Source organism: Lampetra fluviatilis, chromosome 5, assembly GCF_964198595.1.
Source record: "Lampetra fluviatilis chromosome 5, kcLamFluv1.1, whole genome shotgun sequence".
Taxonomy (NCBI): domain Eukaryota; kingdom Metazoa; phylum Chordata; class Hyperoartia; order Petromyzontiformes; family Petromyzontidae; genus Lampetra; species Lampetra fluviatilis.
This window is the reverse complement of record NC_136279.1, coordinates 12,066,251-12,083,723: the sequence shown is the minus strand read 5'-3', so window position 1 is coordinate 12,083,723 and position 17,473 is coordinate 12,066,251. Positions and strand designations below refer to the sequence as shown.

Sequence of the window (17,473 nt, the reverse complement as noted above, 5' to 3'; positions counted from 1 at the left end):
TGCACCCCGAAGTGTCTAGCCTCACGACGAGACGTGAAAAGAGTGCAACGCAGTGTTCAAAGCAACGGGGAAGGTGCGTGCTTATTGATGTTGTGGAGGAGCGTCCATCGTGTGGCTGCAATGCCGCACGTCCATCGTTGCGCTGTGCTGAACAGACGCACGCAGGGGTTATCTTGAGAGAGGGCGCAACGCAACACAAAGCTGTGGTGCGAGCGCGATTATTCGTGCGCGTTTTATATTCTCTCTCTCTCTCCCTCACACTGGCTGTGCATTCCAATTCACAGTAGCTGTCAATTGACTTTTAAAAGAGACAAAGTCGCTTTCTGTCTAAGCTTACACGTGGAGTTCAATTTTAAAATCATTTAGCCAGTGTGGCAAGGGGAGGGGTGGGCGAGGGAGTAGAGGCGGGGGGGTGGAGAGGAGGAGGCTTACATCTCGACTTGAGATATTTATTACTGCTCTTGGCACCGCCCCGTAACTTCGGACCAATTGGAGGCGAGCGCAGGAATTTGGCGCACGATTGTTGGAATGCGCCCAGCGGAGGCCGAACCTATACTCACGTTTCCCCCAGCGAGCCTTCAAATCGCTTCTCTCTCCCGTGCGCACAACACGCACGCACACAGCGCAGGGAGCTGCGGTGACCAACCAAGCGGCTCGCGCCATTCCCATTTTATTAGTAAGTCGGATCCCCTCTCATCTGGTGCATCGCGACCCCGATACAGACAGAAGAACTCTTGAGATACGAGCAGACGCAGCGCTGCCGTCGGCGGGCGCTCCGACTGACAAACCAAAAGCGTTGAATACCCCCCCCCCCCAGTTCAATTTGGCGATTTTGTTTGCAAGATCTCAGCGACAACTTCGAACGCCGAGTTCGCTGCGGCTCTGCTCTCCTCTCGATAGCGCGCGCGCCCGCGCACGCCTAAAGAATGATGTCAGACGAGCACGACAAGCACATGTCGGACGTGCCCAGCCCAGACATGTCGGAGAACTGCTCCGTGGGCTCGCCCGCCGACTCGCTGGCGGGCTCCGACAGCGACAGCCAGAGCTGCGGCTCCAAGCGCTGTTCGGACCGCGAGGACGGCGCCGGCGCGAGCGGTCTTCTGCTCGCCGGCGGTCCGGGAGGGGTGCTGGACGGCGGGGTGGTATTCGGCCTCGGCAGAGACGCGGGTTCCGGCAAGAAGATGGACGAGGACGACAAGTTCCCCGCCTGCATCCGCGAGGCCGTGAGCCAGGTGCTCAAGGGCTACGACTGGACCCTCGTGCCCATGCCCGTGAGGGTGAACGGCTCCTCCAAGTCGAAGCCGCACGTGAAGAGGCCCATGAACGCGTTCATGGTGTGGGCGCAGGCGGCGCGTCGCAAGCTCGCCGACCAGTACCCGCACCTGCACAACGCCGAGCTGAGCAAGACGCTGGGCAAACTGTGGCGGTGAGTGTGCGAGTTCAGTGCTCTTGGGTGTCAGTTGATGCGTATTGTTTGGTGGCGCTCTTGCGCGTGCGTGTGTGTGTGTGCCTCGGTTTGTGTTCCGTTTCTTGAGTGTACCTGCGATATGTTTTTACGTTTATTATTTATTGCGCGACACCGTTGCATGGACGTTTGGGGTCTTCTTACGCATACAATGTGCAGCTTTTTTGTTGTTAATTGCTGTTGTTCCGGCGTGCAACACTTGTGTTGATTAGTGGTCGATGGAATGTGACATGCATGCATGCGTGCGTGTTCGGACAGTAAAGAAGTTGTAAATTCAACTTGCACGCCAGCTAGACATTAACAGCCACCGTCTTTTTTTTCAATCGTTACACCGCTCGTATTTCACGAAAATTATCTTAATAAACAACGGGTCAACTTTCTTACTGCGGATACACCACACCGACTATATGCTCAACGGGGATACTCCGACAAGAGGTTTGTTTTGTTTTGGCGTTCACTTTGAGCACACGACATCTTGTAAATCATCACTTGGCGAGCGCCACAGATGCTTGAGATACCATCATGTGCGTCTGCCTCCAGCCTCGGGGCAAGTCCTACCTGGCACCGAGAACTCCGATGCAGGGCTGCACTTGGCGTGTGTGTGGGGAGGGGAGGGGGTGACGAGGGGGGCCCTGTCTCTACTTGCTCGATAGTTGTGATCAGATCTTGTCAGAAACAAGTGTCAGCAAATATCCAGCTATCTTTTGTCTCCCGTTGAACCGATGATAATCGTTGTAATAATAATAACAATGCAACGTGTTTATCCAGGAGAGCTTTGTCGAGTCTTAAGAATATTCAATCCCATGAGAGTCCAGCATCTGGATATTTGGCCAATTTCATAAATAATCGTTTTGCTTCGTGTGTATTTGTGGGGGGTCGATGGTGGAATCTGGAGTACCCAGAGAAAGCCCACCACATATACAGATGTTAACCACCCACGCAAAACCGCACGAATGGATTTAAACAAACCTCAATGAAGGCTTCATCACCTCGAAGCAATTGTCTTCTTAGTCAAAATATCTCCACAGCAATTGCAACCGTCTATATTCACAATTTGCAGCCTATTATTACTATTATGATCTTGATAGATAGATATTTTTTCCAGAGTGCCAAAATCCAGTTGTACCTTCTTTGCGCACCTTGCCGGACGCTTCACAACTGTGCCGCGGTGTTCGGCTTTTTACCTGCGATGGCTCACAGCGCGCCGCGACCAAGAGTGTGCAAGCACCGAGTTGACCGCTCTCCCTGTGTCGCGCACAAACCCCACTCCCCGTCGTGTCCCACCGCAGCTTGCTGAGCGAGAACGAGAAGCGTCCGTTCGTGGAGGAGGCCGAGCGCCTGCGGGTTCAGCACAAGAAGGACCACCCCGACTACAAGTACCAGCCGAGGCGGAGAAAGTCGGGCAAGAACGGCCAGAGCGAGTCCGACTCGTCGGGCGAGCAGACGCACATCACCACCAACGCCATTTACAAGGCGCTCCAAGCGGACTCTCCCAGCGGGGACGTGCACTCTCCCGGAGAGCACTCTGGTACGAGCGAGCGAGTGACCCCCCACCCCGCGCACACCGTTAACGAGTCAATTTAATTGCAGCAATGGGCTCGTGCGCTTTTGCGAACGACCGAGTTGCTCGATTCAACGAATTGCACGCGCGGAGGTGGTCACATCGGCGCACGTGTTGGGGCGCTCTCGCCTGTCGACGCAGCCTTCGATGAGCGGCACACGCTGCGATGTGGTGAACATTTGTGGGTGACAAAGGCGGCCGTGCGTGGGTGGTTTTGCACACCCCCCCCCCTCCCACTGTCCCACTCTTCTGCACATTCCCGGTCTTAATTGGTGCTCGATAATAGCACTTGCCCCAACAGTCTGTTAAGGCGATACGGGGGATCTTCGTTTTTGTGCGTACGCGTGTGTGTGTATTCGCGCTGCAAAACCGGTGACCCGAGTTCTATTCCCGCTCACGGCCAACACCAGTGACGATTACCTGAACCGGTCACCTAGGGCCTCCCCGAGGTCGACTCAGCCTCAAATGAGTACCTGGTGCGGTGTGTAAAACATCACCGCTCGGGAGACAAAGGCGGCCGGGCGTGGTGTTGCCCCCCCCCCCCCCCCCCAGTCTTTTACACGCTATACCGGGGGATCCTTTGCGTGCGCGTGTGTGTTTGAACCACAAAAATGGCATCGAATGTAATTGTGCCTCTCCCCGGGTTCGGTGGCGGTGCCCTTCACAGGGCAGTCCCAGGGCCCACCCACGCCTCCCACGACCCCGAAGACGGACGTGCAGTCCAACAAGCTGGATATAAAGCGCGAGGGGCGCCCTCTGCAGGAAGGCGGCCGCCAGCAAATCGACTTCAGCAACGTGGACATACGGGAGCTCAGTCGGGAGGTCATCTCCAACATGGAATCGTTCGACGTCAACGAATTCGACCAGTACCTGCCACCCAACGGTCACCCTGGTCACGGCCAGAGCGTGGCGGCCTCTTACGGAGGCACAAGCTACAGCATCAATGGACACGCCTGGCTGTCCAAGCAGCAGCAGCAGCAACAGCAGCAGCAACAGCAGCACACGTTGTCATCACCACCACCACCTGCCATTAGCAGTCCTGAGCAGAGAGCGCATGTCAAGACTGAGCAGCTGAGTCCCAGCCACTACAGCGACCAACAGCAGCAACAACAGCAGCCGCAACAGCAGCAGCAGCATTCGCCTCAACAACAACAGCAGCAGCAGCAGCAGCAGCCTCAGCAGGCACAGCAGGCACAGCAGCAAGTGCAGCAGCAGCAGCTGGGAGGCTACAGCCCCTTTAGCATCCAGCACTACGGGGCAGCTGTAGTGCCGGCTATAAGCAGGTCCCAGTACAGCTACGCGGACCACCATCACCACCACCACCATCAGAGCTCTGCGGCGGCCGCGGCTTACTACAGCGGGCACTCTGCGGGGCAGGCAGCCGGCCTGTACTCCGGCTTCTCCTACATGGGGCCCTCGCAACGGCCGTCTTACACTCCCATCGCGGACGCCACGGGGGTGCCCTCCATCCCCCAGCCGCACAGCCCCCCGTCCTGGGAGCAGCCCGTGTACACCCAGCTCACGAGGCCGTGAATAATGATGATGATGATGCTGCCATATTAATGCAAGTCTGTGCCAGCTCGTCCAAGTGGCGGGGTGATTGTGTGTTTTATTATGGTTCTAAACTACAATCCTTAATAATGAAAAAAAAAACTCTATTGAAATTAGTGACCTGAAGCCTCCCGTAGGCTTTGTCCTCCACCACCCGGTCACTTTTTTTTTAAATATAGAAACCCAAGCAAAGTTATGGGGGAGGGGGTGGGGGCTAGGTTGCGGATAAGCGTGAATTTTTTTAAGTGTGGATAGAGTCGTTTGCTTGCAGGTGCGCGGGTCCACCTGCATTGGGCATTTACGCCGAAGGCAAAGCTTACGGGAGAAAAACGTGCGCTTCCTTCCAAACATAGAGTATATTTTAATGAAGACCGTTACGCGCTTTCGTAGACACATTGGTGACGTCAACATCGTAGTGTACGCTTTTATCAAAATAACAACAATAATGATGCATAAAGTACAGAATACATGTTTTTTGCCGTTTCAGAACACGCCGAATACATAGTCCGCTTCACTTGCACCGTTGAGTAAATGCACTGCAGGTCTACATTCGCAATGCGATGTTTGTTTGTTCACCTTAGTCGTCAGGAAGAAATCCGAGGCGTCAACAAAGACGTATTTTTGTAATTAACTAACGTTAGCCTACCTTGCGGACATGCAAGGTGAACGTGAACGCGTGCAGAATTATGAAAAATGGCGTTTACGGTAAAACTAATAGTGACATAAAACCCATTCGCAGATTCACTTTTACGGTATCTATTAAGCTTTAGCCGATGCCTTATTAGAGTGCGGAATGAGTTTTGCGAACTGTTCATGCATATTTTATTTGGCGAAGCCTTTACTGTTATTATTTAGCAAAAACAAAAGACACGAATTTGATTGACATCCAATGACTTATACCTGAAGAAGTCCTCTGTGAGGAGACATGTCTTCCTTACGCAATGTTGAGTAAATAAAGATGTGTTTATTGTACAGACTCTCTAAGAAGCCAACAATAGATGTGCCTTTTAGTGCATTTTATTTTTTCTTACAAAGGAACTCATCAACCTATTTTTCCCTCCTAAATCTCAACTCCTTTGCGTGTTCTACAGATGCAATGCATGTGTATGAGGGCGAGGAGCTAATTACTAAAATGATGCCAACGTTTTAAAACCCTTTGTGTAATAAAATTACATAAATTTAGTTGCCATACAAGTGCGAACTTTCTAAAGAAGCAATCTGCAAGTATGGATCATATATATTTAATAATGCCTAGGATCGTTTTGTGTGATATTTGCTATTGACTAAGCAATAATTTAGAATCCTTTTCCAGTACTAACAGCTATAGAATTTTTCTACAGTGTATCATATTTTGTACAGAATAGTTAGAGCCAATATGTGCCTACATATTTCATAGTCTTAGATTTGGTGTCGGGCGTTTGTGTGTTTTTTTTAATGGGACCATTTTATCAACCTTGACAATTGTCACCTAAATGTTCCATGAAGTATTTCCTTTCTCCATATTCAAGCAGCATATGTTTGTAAAAAAATGATTTAGTTAAATGAGTCCTAAATGTTTTTTGATTTGTACAAAATCGTATGGTTATTGTTCATGTTTCTAAATTATTGCAATATTTGAGGCATTTGTCTTGCTATTTTGCTTTAGTTTCTTTCATTTTAAACACTTTCTATGTAATGGATAGAGCTGTGTTTTGTCGGCAAATGTATGGGGCAATTCGTACTCAATAAATAACTTCATTTAAAAAAGGAACGTTTTGTGAGTGCCCCCCCCCCTCTCTGGCATGTGTGTGTGTGTGCACGAGAATGTCACAGCAGATAAAACATTACAGGTCACAATGCGTGTTGTACACAAAATGCATAACTTGGAAATGCCTCGCGCGCGTACCACACGTCCCGCGTTTCACGCAGGGACATAAAAACCTAATTTTAAAAATCTTGAAGTGCATCATCGTCGTTGCACGCAGACTACATTTAGTCACGATTTCCCAATTCTCCCCAGACGGCCTTTTTTTTCTTATGATTTCAGTTTCCACACACAAAAAATCCGTAACTAAACATTCGCCAAAATGAGTTAGAGAAACGGCAAGCGCTAAAAGCTGTCAGCCCTAATTATTCATTCCTGAATACCCTCTTGCCAACTACATCAGACCAGACGAATCCCACTCGATTTCACGAGGGCTCCATTCCTATGGCTGCTTTAATTTCCCGAATTATTGAGCAATGCGCGGGGCAAATGACGTGCACAATTACAATTTTCGCGTCCCTTTTTTCTCCAGGGCCTATCCAACAAATGTTCCCCGTGCCATCTGCAATTGTTTCGGGCCGCATTCAATTCTGCCGGGTACGTGCCTCGCTTATAATGAGGATTCCGTGGTCGAGTGTGTAGGTAGCACAAGCTGTAAATTTTTATTAGACTTTATTCCCTTTTCTTTCCGCCTCGTGGAGCAGTGTGGGAGAGGGAGGGAGGATTGTAGCCGATGTGGAGTTAAGACGCGCCAGGGCTTGCCTCCCACCCTCATTCTCCTCCTCCTCTTCCTCCTCATCTTCCAACAGGGGCTGCGGAGCAAAAACAGAGAGTGTGCCCGACTTTAGAATACAAATCGTGGGGGTGAGACGACGCCAAGTCCCGGAGCTCAGGACAAAACAGATCGCCCGCTCGTCATTTAACAAAGAATCGTACTTCCTGTGGGCCGCGCACAAGTACATTACGGCATCGGGTTACAAAGTGACTAATACGGTAAACACAGCAGGTTGAATGTGGCATGAGCGTGTGCGTGCGGCGGCATCGATCTGTGGAAAGACAAGGTTAGAAGGCGGCCACTGCTCATCAATCCCTGGAATTGGGGATGGGACATCATAGGAATCATATATCTAATCGAATGTGTTAAAGTTGTCCCGTAAACCCACCACGCCTGCGCTGACACTGGGCATGAATTGACAGCAACGCCAACGAATTTCCAGTTAAAGGTTTTGGTTTGTTTAAAGAAGTACAGCATACTGTTAGTTCTGGAAGAAGGGGGTTTGGAAAATCGTTAGATCAGATACAGAACGACACTTCCTTTTAAATATCTTAGCCATAAAGAACAAGTTCACACATCCTCGATGTTTCATGAATACCTCCAGCATGCAGGGGGAGCTCAGAATTGTATTTCATTTGTAGCATTAGAGCATGCTTTTATTAAATTAGAAACAAAGTGTGATGCGAAAAGAGCATCCACAATTACAAAATGAGTCATGACCTATATAATTCCAGCCGATACCCAATGTGCATACCAAGTAAGCTACCTTTATTTTAAAGAACAGTTAATAACAAATAATTTAGTGAGTCACATTGTAATGTTAAGTTACATACAATACAAGCTACGACAATACATAACTCATGGCTGTAAACCTGACACCATATATAATGGGGTTAGATTTGCCTAATCGTCAACCGTGGTCAATCCACTGCTGGAATGGAGTTCAAAAGAACTCACAAACACCTTGTGAAAGACCCAATGCAGAAGATCCCTGGGTTTGACCTTCCACGAAGCCCATGGTCGACCCTAAACCGCATTCACACAAACCATGGCAGATGCAGATACCTGATGCACAAATGGAATTTTTTTTCAACTCTCCAGTGTGCGACTGTGGTCATCCAGAACATACCACACAACATAGAAACGATGCAATTCCCGATCCACAAATACGAATGAGACATCACAGCGATACACCCGGTCACTGCTGACGCGGTTGCTCTGCGTCTACATCAGCCGTACGATAGAAGAAGAATCCACCGCTGGATGAAGGTCTCCCCAAGTCGCCACCACCTCTCAAGATCCTCCTCGGAATCAGCGTTGACCCCGAGGTAAACTTCTCTGCACTTTGGCCCTTCTATTAAATTGCAGTGCACATACAGTGTATCAATGGCTGATGCATTTCAGAGGGGTGCTCACAAAAACAGCACTGCTGGACAATATCCACAAACGCTGATATGCAAAGGCGCAAAAAAACACAAAGCTGCGTTGCTAAAGTTCACGCTCTCGAGTAAGGAACCCTCAATCTGAATTTGCCATCACCAGCGAGCGCGCTTCTAAAATTGAACAATGCGTCGCAATTAAATATGCCGCAGCGATACTCCGTGCTTCCCGAAAGATCTGCGTGGCTGCTCTGGACCACCCGGAGTGGATTCGGCAGCATGAAGCCTGCATTGGGTTACCAGCAACGCACATTCGCGCATAGGGTGCACACACACGAACACACACACACGCACACAGGGACACGCACGCACATTCGTGCATGGGGTGCACACAGACGAACACACGCACACGAACACACACACAAGGACATACACACACGCACACAGGGACACGCACACTTACAAGGACAAAGATCCCCCGTGCAGCCTTAACAAGACTATTGGGGCGAGCGTTGTTAGCGAGCACCTTTGACGGCCGGCACGGCACACGATGGGGGGTGGGTGGCCAGTAACCACACCCGGCCGCCTTTGTCTCCCCAGTGTTGCTATTTACTTGTCGCGACAGGCATTCGTCCGAGACTGAGTCGACCTAGGGGAGACCCGGGACCGTTTCAAACATTCGTCACTGCTGTGTTGCCGCTCCGCGACCCCTCCACGGGCACACGGACATCAACAGCCGCAGCCAGGCGAGGTGCACTTTGAAGCCACGTGGAGTGTCGTCGACTCGCCGCGGCAGGAGGCCACGGGGCTAGACCCCAGGTGCCATGGGTTGACCGAGATGACTTGCCGATGCACCACCTGTGCCTCCCTACGGCGCCAACCTGCTGCGCTTTATCCGCCCAGCGCTCCGCACACTATTGTGAGCGTAGCTCCTCTACCCTCCACCGTTGTTGTTATTTGTTGGAGGGCGACTGCCTCCAAATGCCCCGTAGCAGCGTCCTTCACAAGCCTCGTCCACAGAGGCAAATCCTGACACCGCTGGTACCGGTCATTGGCAAGTCCACTCAGCTCCATATCCTCCTGTACCACATCAGCACATCTCTACAGTAGCCCGGACCTACTCTATCCGGCCAAACAGAAGCTGCTTGGACATGTGGGATACATGACCCTGCCAACGCAGCCTCGCCTGCCGGAGGAGCTCACTGATGGGACTGTGTCCAGATCTTTCAAGGATCTGCGAGCTCCTCACACAATCCAGCCTGGTTAAACCCAGGATGGATCATAGAGGGGATGGGTGGCCAGCACCACGCTCGGCCTCCTTTGTCTCCTTAGTCGCGATGTTTAAACGCCACAGCATTTGAGGCGGAGTTGACCATACAAATACAAATATCCCCCGTATAGCCTTAACAGACTGTTGGGGCAAGTGCTGTTAGTGACCATACACACATACATCATGCACGTATACGCGGACATATTTATTGATACCGATTAATCCCATGTAAATGCCCTCTAATCAGCGAGGTCGGGTTAGAGCGGTGGCGCAGTGTTTAGCTCACTACACGATGGCAGTGCAGTAGTTCGGACATTGCACCCTTAACCCGGCGACCTCAATTCGATTCCCAGCCAGGGCTAACAGTGGCGAATTTGATCTTAACCGGTCATCTCCCCACCCCCCGTCTCCCCATCATCAACCCGAAATGATTAGCGTGGTACTGGTAGGAACCACCTGGTTCCACCAGCCAACAGGGGATTATTGTGTCCGTCCGTCCGTCGTGCATCCAAAAATGAGAGGGGTGGGGCTGGATGGAGAGGGGAGGGTGGGGAGGGGCTGGGTGGAGAGGGTGGGGAGGGGCTGGGTGGGGAGGGGAGGGTGGGGAGGGGCTGGGTGGGGAGGGTGGGGCTGGGTGGGGGGTGGGAGGGGTGGGGCTGGGTGAGGAGGGGCTGGTCACCCCGTGGTGCCCTTATAAAACTCAACGTTTAACCTACTCACGTCGGCCATATTTGCGGAATACACCACGCCGCCGTTCACCCTGGCCATTGACCGAGCAACCCAACGTTCCTACCAGCTCCCTCCGCAGGAATGTGTTAAGTACAGTCAACTAAATGCCATGGTCAACATGGTGTGGGAAGGCCTTCATCCATCAGTGGATGCTTAATATTCATAATTTAGCTAGGTGAAACGCCATTTGTATTATTTCCCTTTAGAGAAGTAAACAATTATGGGGTGGACCTTGTGACGTGAAACAATTACTACTACATTCTTTGGGTCTTTCGGTAAAGCCACGTAGATAGAAAAAATAATAAAAAATATATCACGACGTTTCGATCGCAACACAAGCAATCGTCATCAGGTGAAAAAATTGCGTCACACTACATGAGGCCCACCCCCCTCATTAATATTCATGAGTGGGTGGATTTTTACACTAACGCAGAGGAAGGTCGAGCTGAATTGAATACTTTATTATGCAATGTCGCTTCAAATGACGTTTCTTTACAGAAAGTGACGGTAAAAAAAAAATCTAAACAGCACAGTGCTACATCCGTGCGTGACGTCACTGCAAAAGAGCCCCCCCCCCAACCCATTAATATTCATGCCCGCGTGGAAATTTACACTAACGCACAAGGTCGCGCACTCCACATGCCGCACCCCTCCCCTCATTAATAATCATGAGCGGCTGACGTCCCTCCACATGCCGCACCCCTCCACAATAACCATTAACCGGTGACGTCACTCCACATGGGGCAATCCCCCCGCCCCCCTCATTAAAATCATAAGCTGAACAATTGTTCTATTCAATATTTCAGATTTACTGCAATATACACCCGTCCTTGGACGGGCAAAAAGGCTACTTTATTTTAATGTATCTACAAGGCAAGATGTAACAATGGCCAGTGCCATTATTTCAACTGTTACAGGCCAGTTGTCTAAGTACCAGGGCCCACGGGTCAGAGAAGCTCAGGCGCCGGGCTTCAGAAAGGGGAGAGGGGGGTGGCGGAGTGAATATTGGACATGGGGCCCAATTTCTTTCCTTGCACCAGGGTCCATGCCACTGTTACTGGTGATTAGAAAACTTGAGATTGAGGCTACGACGCAGACACACACACACAGCAAGCTCTCGTTGCGGTGTTCGTTGTTTGAGCCGTTATCTAGGTCCTCCGTGCTTTTGCAGCAGGCATCGCGCTATGGTAATAACGTCGAGTATAAATATTAGTGGACAGCCACCAGAGTCGAATTGCAAATGGCTCGACATCCAAACTTGAGTACAACACATCCATGGCAGCCGTCAGTTATTCTAAACCAACTGCACATTTGTCCCCACAGTAGACTTGTGTTTTTTTGAGAGAGCCCATGATCTTATTGTAATATTAAACTGTAGGCAGAGCCTAAAGTTGAAAACAGAATGCGTTACATGACTAATAATTTTAAATTTGGCTTTTATATGCACATATGTCAAAGTATTGCCTTTATTACTTTTCAACGTTTAACTAATGCTTCGACTTTGCCTATGAAAACAAGCATCGGTGCTAAAGAAACTGCCAGACAATGCTACTGTGAGTAGCCATTGGATACATTTTTCCTTAATGTGTTTTTAAGGTTGCTATTAACGACAAGCTTGTCGTTTGCCAACCAAAACGTTAAAACACTGTCCCCTTCAACAAACCTCTGCTGGAGGTCTATTGATGGCCAGGCTACCATGATGTCCACAGTGAGTTTTCTATAAAGAAAATAAAGTTGATGAATGCACTGCAGTACGTGCTCAAGTCACGATAATTGCACACTACTTTATTTTAATCAAACACTTGTTTTCATTTCGGTAGCCTAATTCTGAAATCCCCAGGCCCTGATGCATTTGTGAGATTTTGCAGGTTTATGCAGTTTATTTTTTTATCATTCACATAAAGTCCGAATGCGGATAATTCCACTCACGTCCCAGATGGCACTGGCCAGCATGGTGACGTATGGTAAAACAACCCCCATTACTTATTGGTGTGGGGAGGCCTTCATCCAGCAGTGAATCGACACAGCAGCTGTAATTTAAGAGTTTGCATGGCAATAACAAACACACAACTTTCGCTTTAATTTAGATCTGAACAGAAAGCCAACACACTCTCTATCGCCAGCCCCATGTGTGCTCTACCGTGCCAGTGAGACGAATGTGAGTAACGTGACTTCTTCCTGGATCTCGCGTTCTGACTGATCTCTCGTTACATCGTGAGCTCTTCGACTGACTGCCACGTGGAGCGTGCCCGACGCAGGCCAACGAGACGAGCAACATTCTCGCCTGGGGCTGATCAGGCACGCTCGCGAGGTCCGACGCAAACTTTAAATTAGTGCACCACGCATGTTTGAATTATCCCGAACGTTTTCATGACAATGCATTTTGATATTTGCATCGTCTCAAATCCAACCTGGCTCACAAAATAATAAATGGATGTACTATCAGGCGTTCAGTATGCTGCGTTTCGTATAGTAGAATTACATTTAAAGTCATCGTGGAGTTTACAAACGTGTCTACACTTAGGCACATATGAGATAGAGCAAATATGTGAGTTCTTTTTGACATCACTTCAAAAATATTTTACTTATTGTAACCTTTTAAAGAGTTTTTGAAACAAAATATGCTATACATGCTGTATATATTAATTACAATAGGCCTATTATATTTCAAATAATATTTCATGTCTATGAGACTCGCTCTGGTGTAAGGCAATGTTGCAAATCTCCCTTGTCAAAAGGACAAAGAAATGACACCAAATCTTGGAGCCCGGCCCAGAGACTTCATCCTCTGCTCACCACAAGCTTGTGGCAGACATGCTTTGCCATTGCCCAATTATTCTCACATAGGGTGACGATTAGGCCAGACAGGGTTGAAAGAATTTGCTCCATGAGAAATGGGCATCACATTCACTTACAGCATGTGGAACACGTCCACAATCATTATGGCTTATTCAGTGATGCTGGTGGGATCTCTGTGATGGCCTGGACACCCTTCGTAAAGAATGCTCTCGACGTAGGATGGAACCCGGATGAAAACTTTGCGCACAAATGCATTATGAAGTCGGACTCATTACACATAAAGTGCTTACCACAAATGAAATTCAATACCTTGCCGATCTTGTCACCGAGCATAAACCATCACGTGAACTCCGGTCATCCTCGCAGAGGCTTTTGGCTAGCCATCCAACAAAGACGATCACTGCATTGCGGCCCTCTGGCACGCTCTTCCTTCCGATATTAGGAAGTCACTGGACCTACACACTGTTAAATCTAGTTTGAAAACGAATTTCTTTAGAACCGCTTTTTGTGTTTAGTTTGTTGTCTTTTGTGTTCAGTTTGTTGGTTGGTTACCTATAGTGCGAAACAAGTTCAACATACCATGGTACCAAAACACCAATCTCAATATAGATAATTACGTGGTCATTGCTTTAATAAGTGTTGGACATTTAATGTCCAAAAGTTTTTCTAGGTAAAAAAAATTAGCACAGACCCACAAGCCTATAATACAAGACCTGTCAGGATTTTCTCAAATCAGAAAAGCATTTGGCATATAATATAACTAGCATAAGTACCCGGCGTTGCCCGGGTGAAAAAAATATTTCTTAATAACCTTACATATATACACACCCTCACCACTCACCACTCACCCTCACCATTCACCCTCACCACTCTCCCTCACCACTCTCCCTCACCACTCATCCTCACCAATCACACCCTCACCAATCACCACTCACCACTCACCGTCAACACTCACCCTCACCACTCACCCTCACCATTCACCCTCACCACTCTCCCTCACCACTTTCCCTCACCACTCATCCTCACCAATCACACCCTCACCAATCACCACTCACCACTCACCGTCAACACTCACCCTCACCACTCACCCTCACCATTCACCCTCACCACTCTCCCTCACCACTCTCCCTCACCACTCATCCTCACCAATGACACGCTCAGCAATCACCACTCACCACTCACCCTCAACACTCACCCTCACCACTCACCACTCATCCTCACCATTCACCCTCACCACTCTCCCTCACCACTCTCCCTCACCACTCATCCTCACCAATCACACCCTCACCAATCACCACTCACCCTCAACACTCACCCTCACCACTCACCCTCATCACTCACCCTCACCACTCAACCTCCCCTCACCACTCACTAATCACCACTCACAATCGCCACTCACAACCGCCCTCACCATTATATTTTTGCCCCAGTCAAGGACGGATATTTCCCATTCGTAGCAGTTTATATCAACTCTATAAGCAACTTATATTAAACAGGAAGCGCGATCCTAAAGTAATTTACAACCTTCGATTAGTCCTTTGTGCGATTCAAAGAATCGATTCCTGGCATGTTGGGGGTTTACATTTTGAATGAGTTTTTAATTACATTTTTGCCCCGGTCAACGCCGGATATTTCCCGTTCGTAGCAGTTTATATTGACTTTAAACAACTTATAGTAAACGGGAATCGTCCGAATCTAAAGGAATCTACAACCTTCGATTCCTTTGCGCGATTCAGAGAATCGATTCTTGGCGCGTCGGGTTTAAAAGTAATTACACAGTTGTTTTTTCATTGGTATGTAATGTTTGAAAGTTTTCATAAGATTTTAAATGTATTTTCCCCCCGGGCAACGCTGGGTATATCGAGTTTATACGACAAATGCGTGCGCATATTTTTAACGGGAATTAAAAATGGCATCCACCCGGCAGCGAATGCGTCGCTACCCGTTGCCAGGGGCAACCGCCGTCCAATGAAACTGCGTATGGTCCGGCGACACACAGACACACACACAGACAGACAGACAGATTTGCGATTTTATATATATAGATTGGTACCATCCTGGCGAAGCTGCAATGTATTTCACTAATCTAGATTGCACATATTGCAGAACACCAGTTAATCGTTGAGTGAGACCATAAAACTATCGTTCGACATTTGCCCTATTTTTTTACGTTCCCAACATAGAGATACATATTCGCACTTTGTCAAATATATCCCAACATCTATATTATACACAGCTCTCATCTGTTGCACACTCGCTTTTCATCAACGAGTTCCTGATGTGTGAAGACCACAGTACGACGACCCCATGGGGCTTTGTGTTCATGACAGCAAGTTGACCCCCATACGACCTTCGCCCTTCCCCTCCGCAGCCGTGCGTTTGAACGTTGCGATCGGGTCAGAGCCATGCGGGCGTAAATGGCAGCCGCTGAGATGGCGCTGTTAGTCGGTGTCAAGCTTTCTGCCAATGACCGTTGTTTAGCCAGGAAGCGCTGCCCACGGCGTCACGTCTGAATGGCAGCGCACTTCATATTGACGGCCCAGCAAACAGCTCGGAGGCACAGGTTGGGTTTCTAATTCCTGAGGCGGTCTGCCTAACCTCGTGGTGCCGGAAGAGATTTCACTATCTCCAAGCCATCCCATCTGTTTCGAGCCGTGCTGTCTTTTATAATCGCTCGATGTGAACGGGCAGAGAACGTTTCTTCTGCTGCAGTTCACATTCGATGATATATTTTAGAATGACTGTTTATTTATATGCTGGGCTTATTTGCTTGGAAAAACTCGACGGTATTGCAAAAGTTACGATGAGCTTGGTAAAATAAGTTTTTTTTAAGGATCACGTTTCTCGCAAACAATATAAAGTCTGCAGTCGATTTATGGTTTCTTAGTACAGATGTATACAGTTACATTGGGGTTGTGACCCCACGTGGCCTAGACTGTCTCAGAAAGAGCAAAGTCAAAACTGATTACCCTGATGAAAATGATGGCATTGTTTTTAATATGCTATTGTAACACAACGTGTCACATTTATCACGGCATTGTTGAAATCAGCGATTCTCACAATCTGCATTTATTGGCATGCTTTTTCATATTTATCTCCATGGTCATTTGCCAAGCGTCCAGGAATGATACCATATAAAACGAAACACTTTACAATTTACATGTGCCTTCTTGTTTGCACAAAACGCTTTAAGGGTCTAAGGAGCATACTTTACGACCTGGTGTGCCTCTATGCTGGGGGTAACGACAGACTTGCACACTCTAAACTCGCATGGTTGCATTTTGCTACCGGGCCCCCTGCAGCCAGCACCAAGCCAAAGCATCACTAATCCTATTAACTTCTTACCAGGGATTTCTCGCAAATCGGTCGCTGGGGAGACAGAGAATCCAGAGTTCTCAAGGCCTGGGTCTCGGCTTTAGCCAGTCCAAAAGGGCCGTGGCTTCCCTGGGTGACAATGCAGTCATCAATCAAAGTCGCATCCACAAAAAAACGGTGGATATAGCAGCACGGCCTTTTTGGGTCAATTCATCGCAGGCCGACACTGTGGCGTGGTTACATTTGCTGCACGTGTACATGTGTTCATTCATTAAGGCTAACGTGTGTGTGTGTGTGTTCCTCGTGAGGAAGGCCGAGTTAAGATATTCATGCAGCTCTCTTGGAGGAAAAAAAAGTTAAAGAGAGAAAAAAGCCTGTTAACCAGATGAGCTGGCAGGCAGATAAATGTCGAGCATTCTATTCCTGTGACCTTGATGACGATAACACAATGGTAAATATTTAATTCGGCTAAGACGTACATTTTATGAAGCAGTTCCCTTAAAAGATGTGTGCACACTTTGACTGTTAGATATGAAATTATGTTGATAAGTATATTACAATGCTATATATTTTCCACGTTATTTTAACATCCTGTCCCACTTACCGTGCATAGACCACCCACTGCTGAGTCTGTGCTGACAATGCTCGTGAATCTTTGAATTCTAAATGAGGCTGATAATTCAAGTTCATTCCTATTGTTTTGGTCTCGTCATATAATATATAGTCGATACACATTATATTTGGGGGTTTTTATTGTGCGTTATTATTTTACACTTGAAATGTCAGTGCTTTAGAATTTTTTTTAGCTGTGAACATTTTAAATGTTTAGTTGTTATTTACCACATTTTATATTCGGTACGGCTCCCAAAATGTTTTGAGCTGCTT

General features: G+C 48.3%; 1 protein-coding gene across 1 annotated transcript; it reads left to right on the top strand.

The window, feature by feature from the left end:
* The first annotated feature begins 576 nt into the window (after positions 1-576).
* LOC144932565 (transcription factor Sox-9-B-like) lies at positions 577-5,073 on the top strand. Its single transcript, XM_078856769.1, has 3 exons — positions 577-1,426; positions 2,755-2,993; positions 3,694-5,073. The coding sequence occupies exons 1-3, from the start codon at positions 927-929 to the stop codon at positions 4,557-4,559; spliced, it is 1,605 nt and encodes a 534-aa protein (XP_078712895.1). The 5' UTR covers positions 577-926; the 3' UTR covers positions 4,560-5,073.
* Positions 5,074-17,473: the final 12,400 nt, after the last annotated feature.

Excerpts from the sequence above, each read along its gene's own strand:
- LOC144932565 (XM_078856769.1), top strand. The coding sequence starts at position 927 with ATGATGTCAGACGAGCACGACAAGCACATGTCGGACGTGCCCAGCCCA. Across the intron at positions 1,427-2,754 it reads ACGCTGGGCAAACTGTGGCG|CTTGCTGAGCGAGAACGAGA; the intron begins GTGAGTGTGCGA and ends GTCCCACCGCAG. Across the intron at positions 2,994-3,693 it reads CTCTCCCGGAGAGCACTCTG|GGCAGTCCCAGGGCCCACCC; the intron begins GTACGAGCGAGC and ends TGCCCTTCACAG.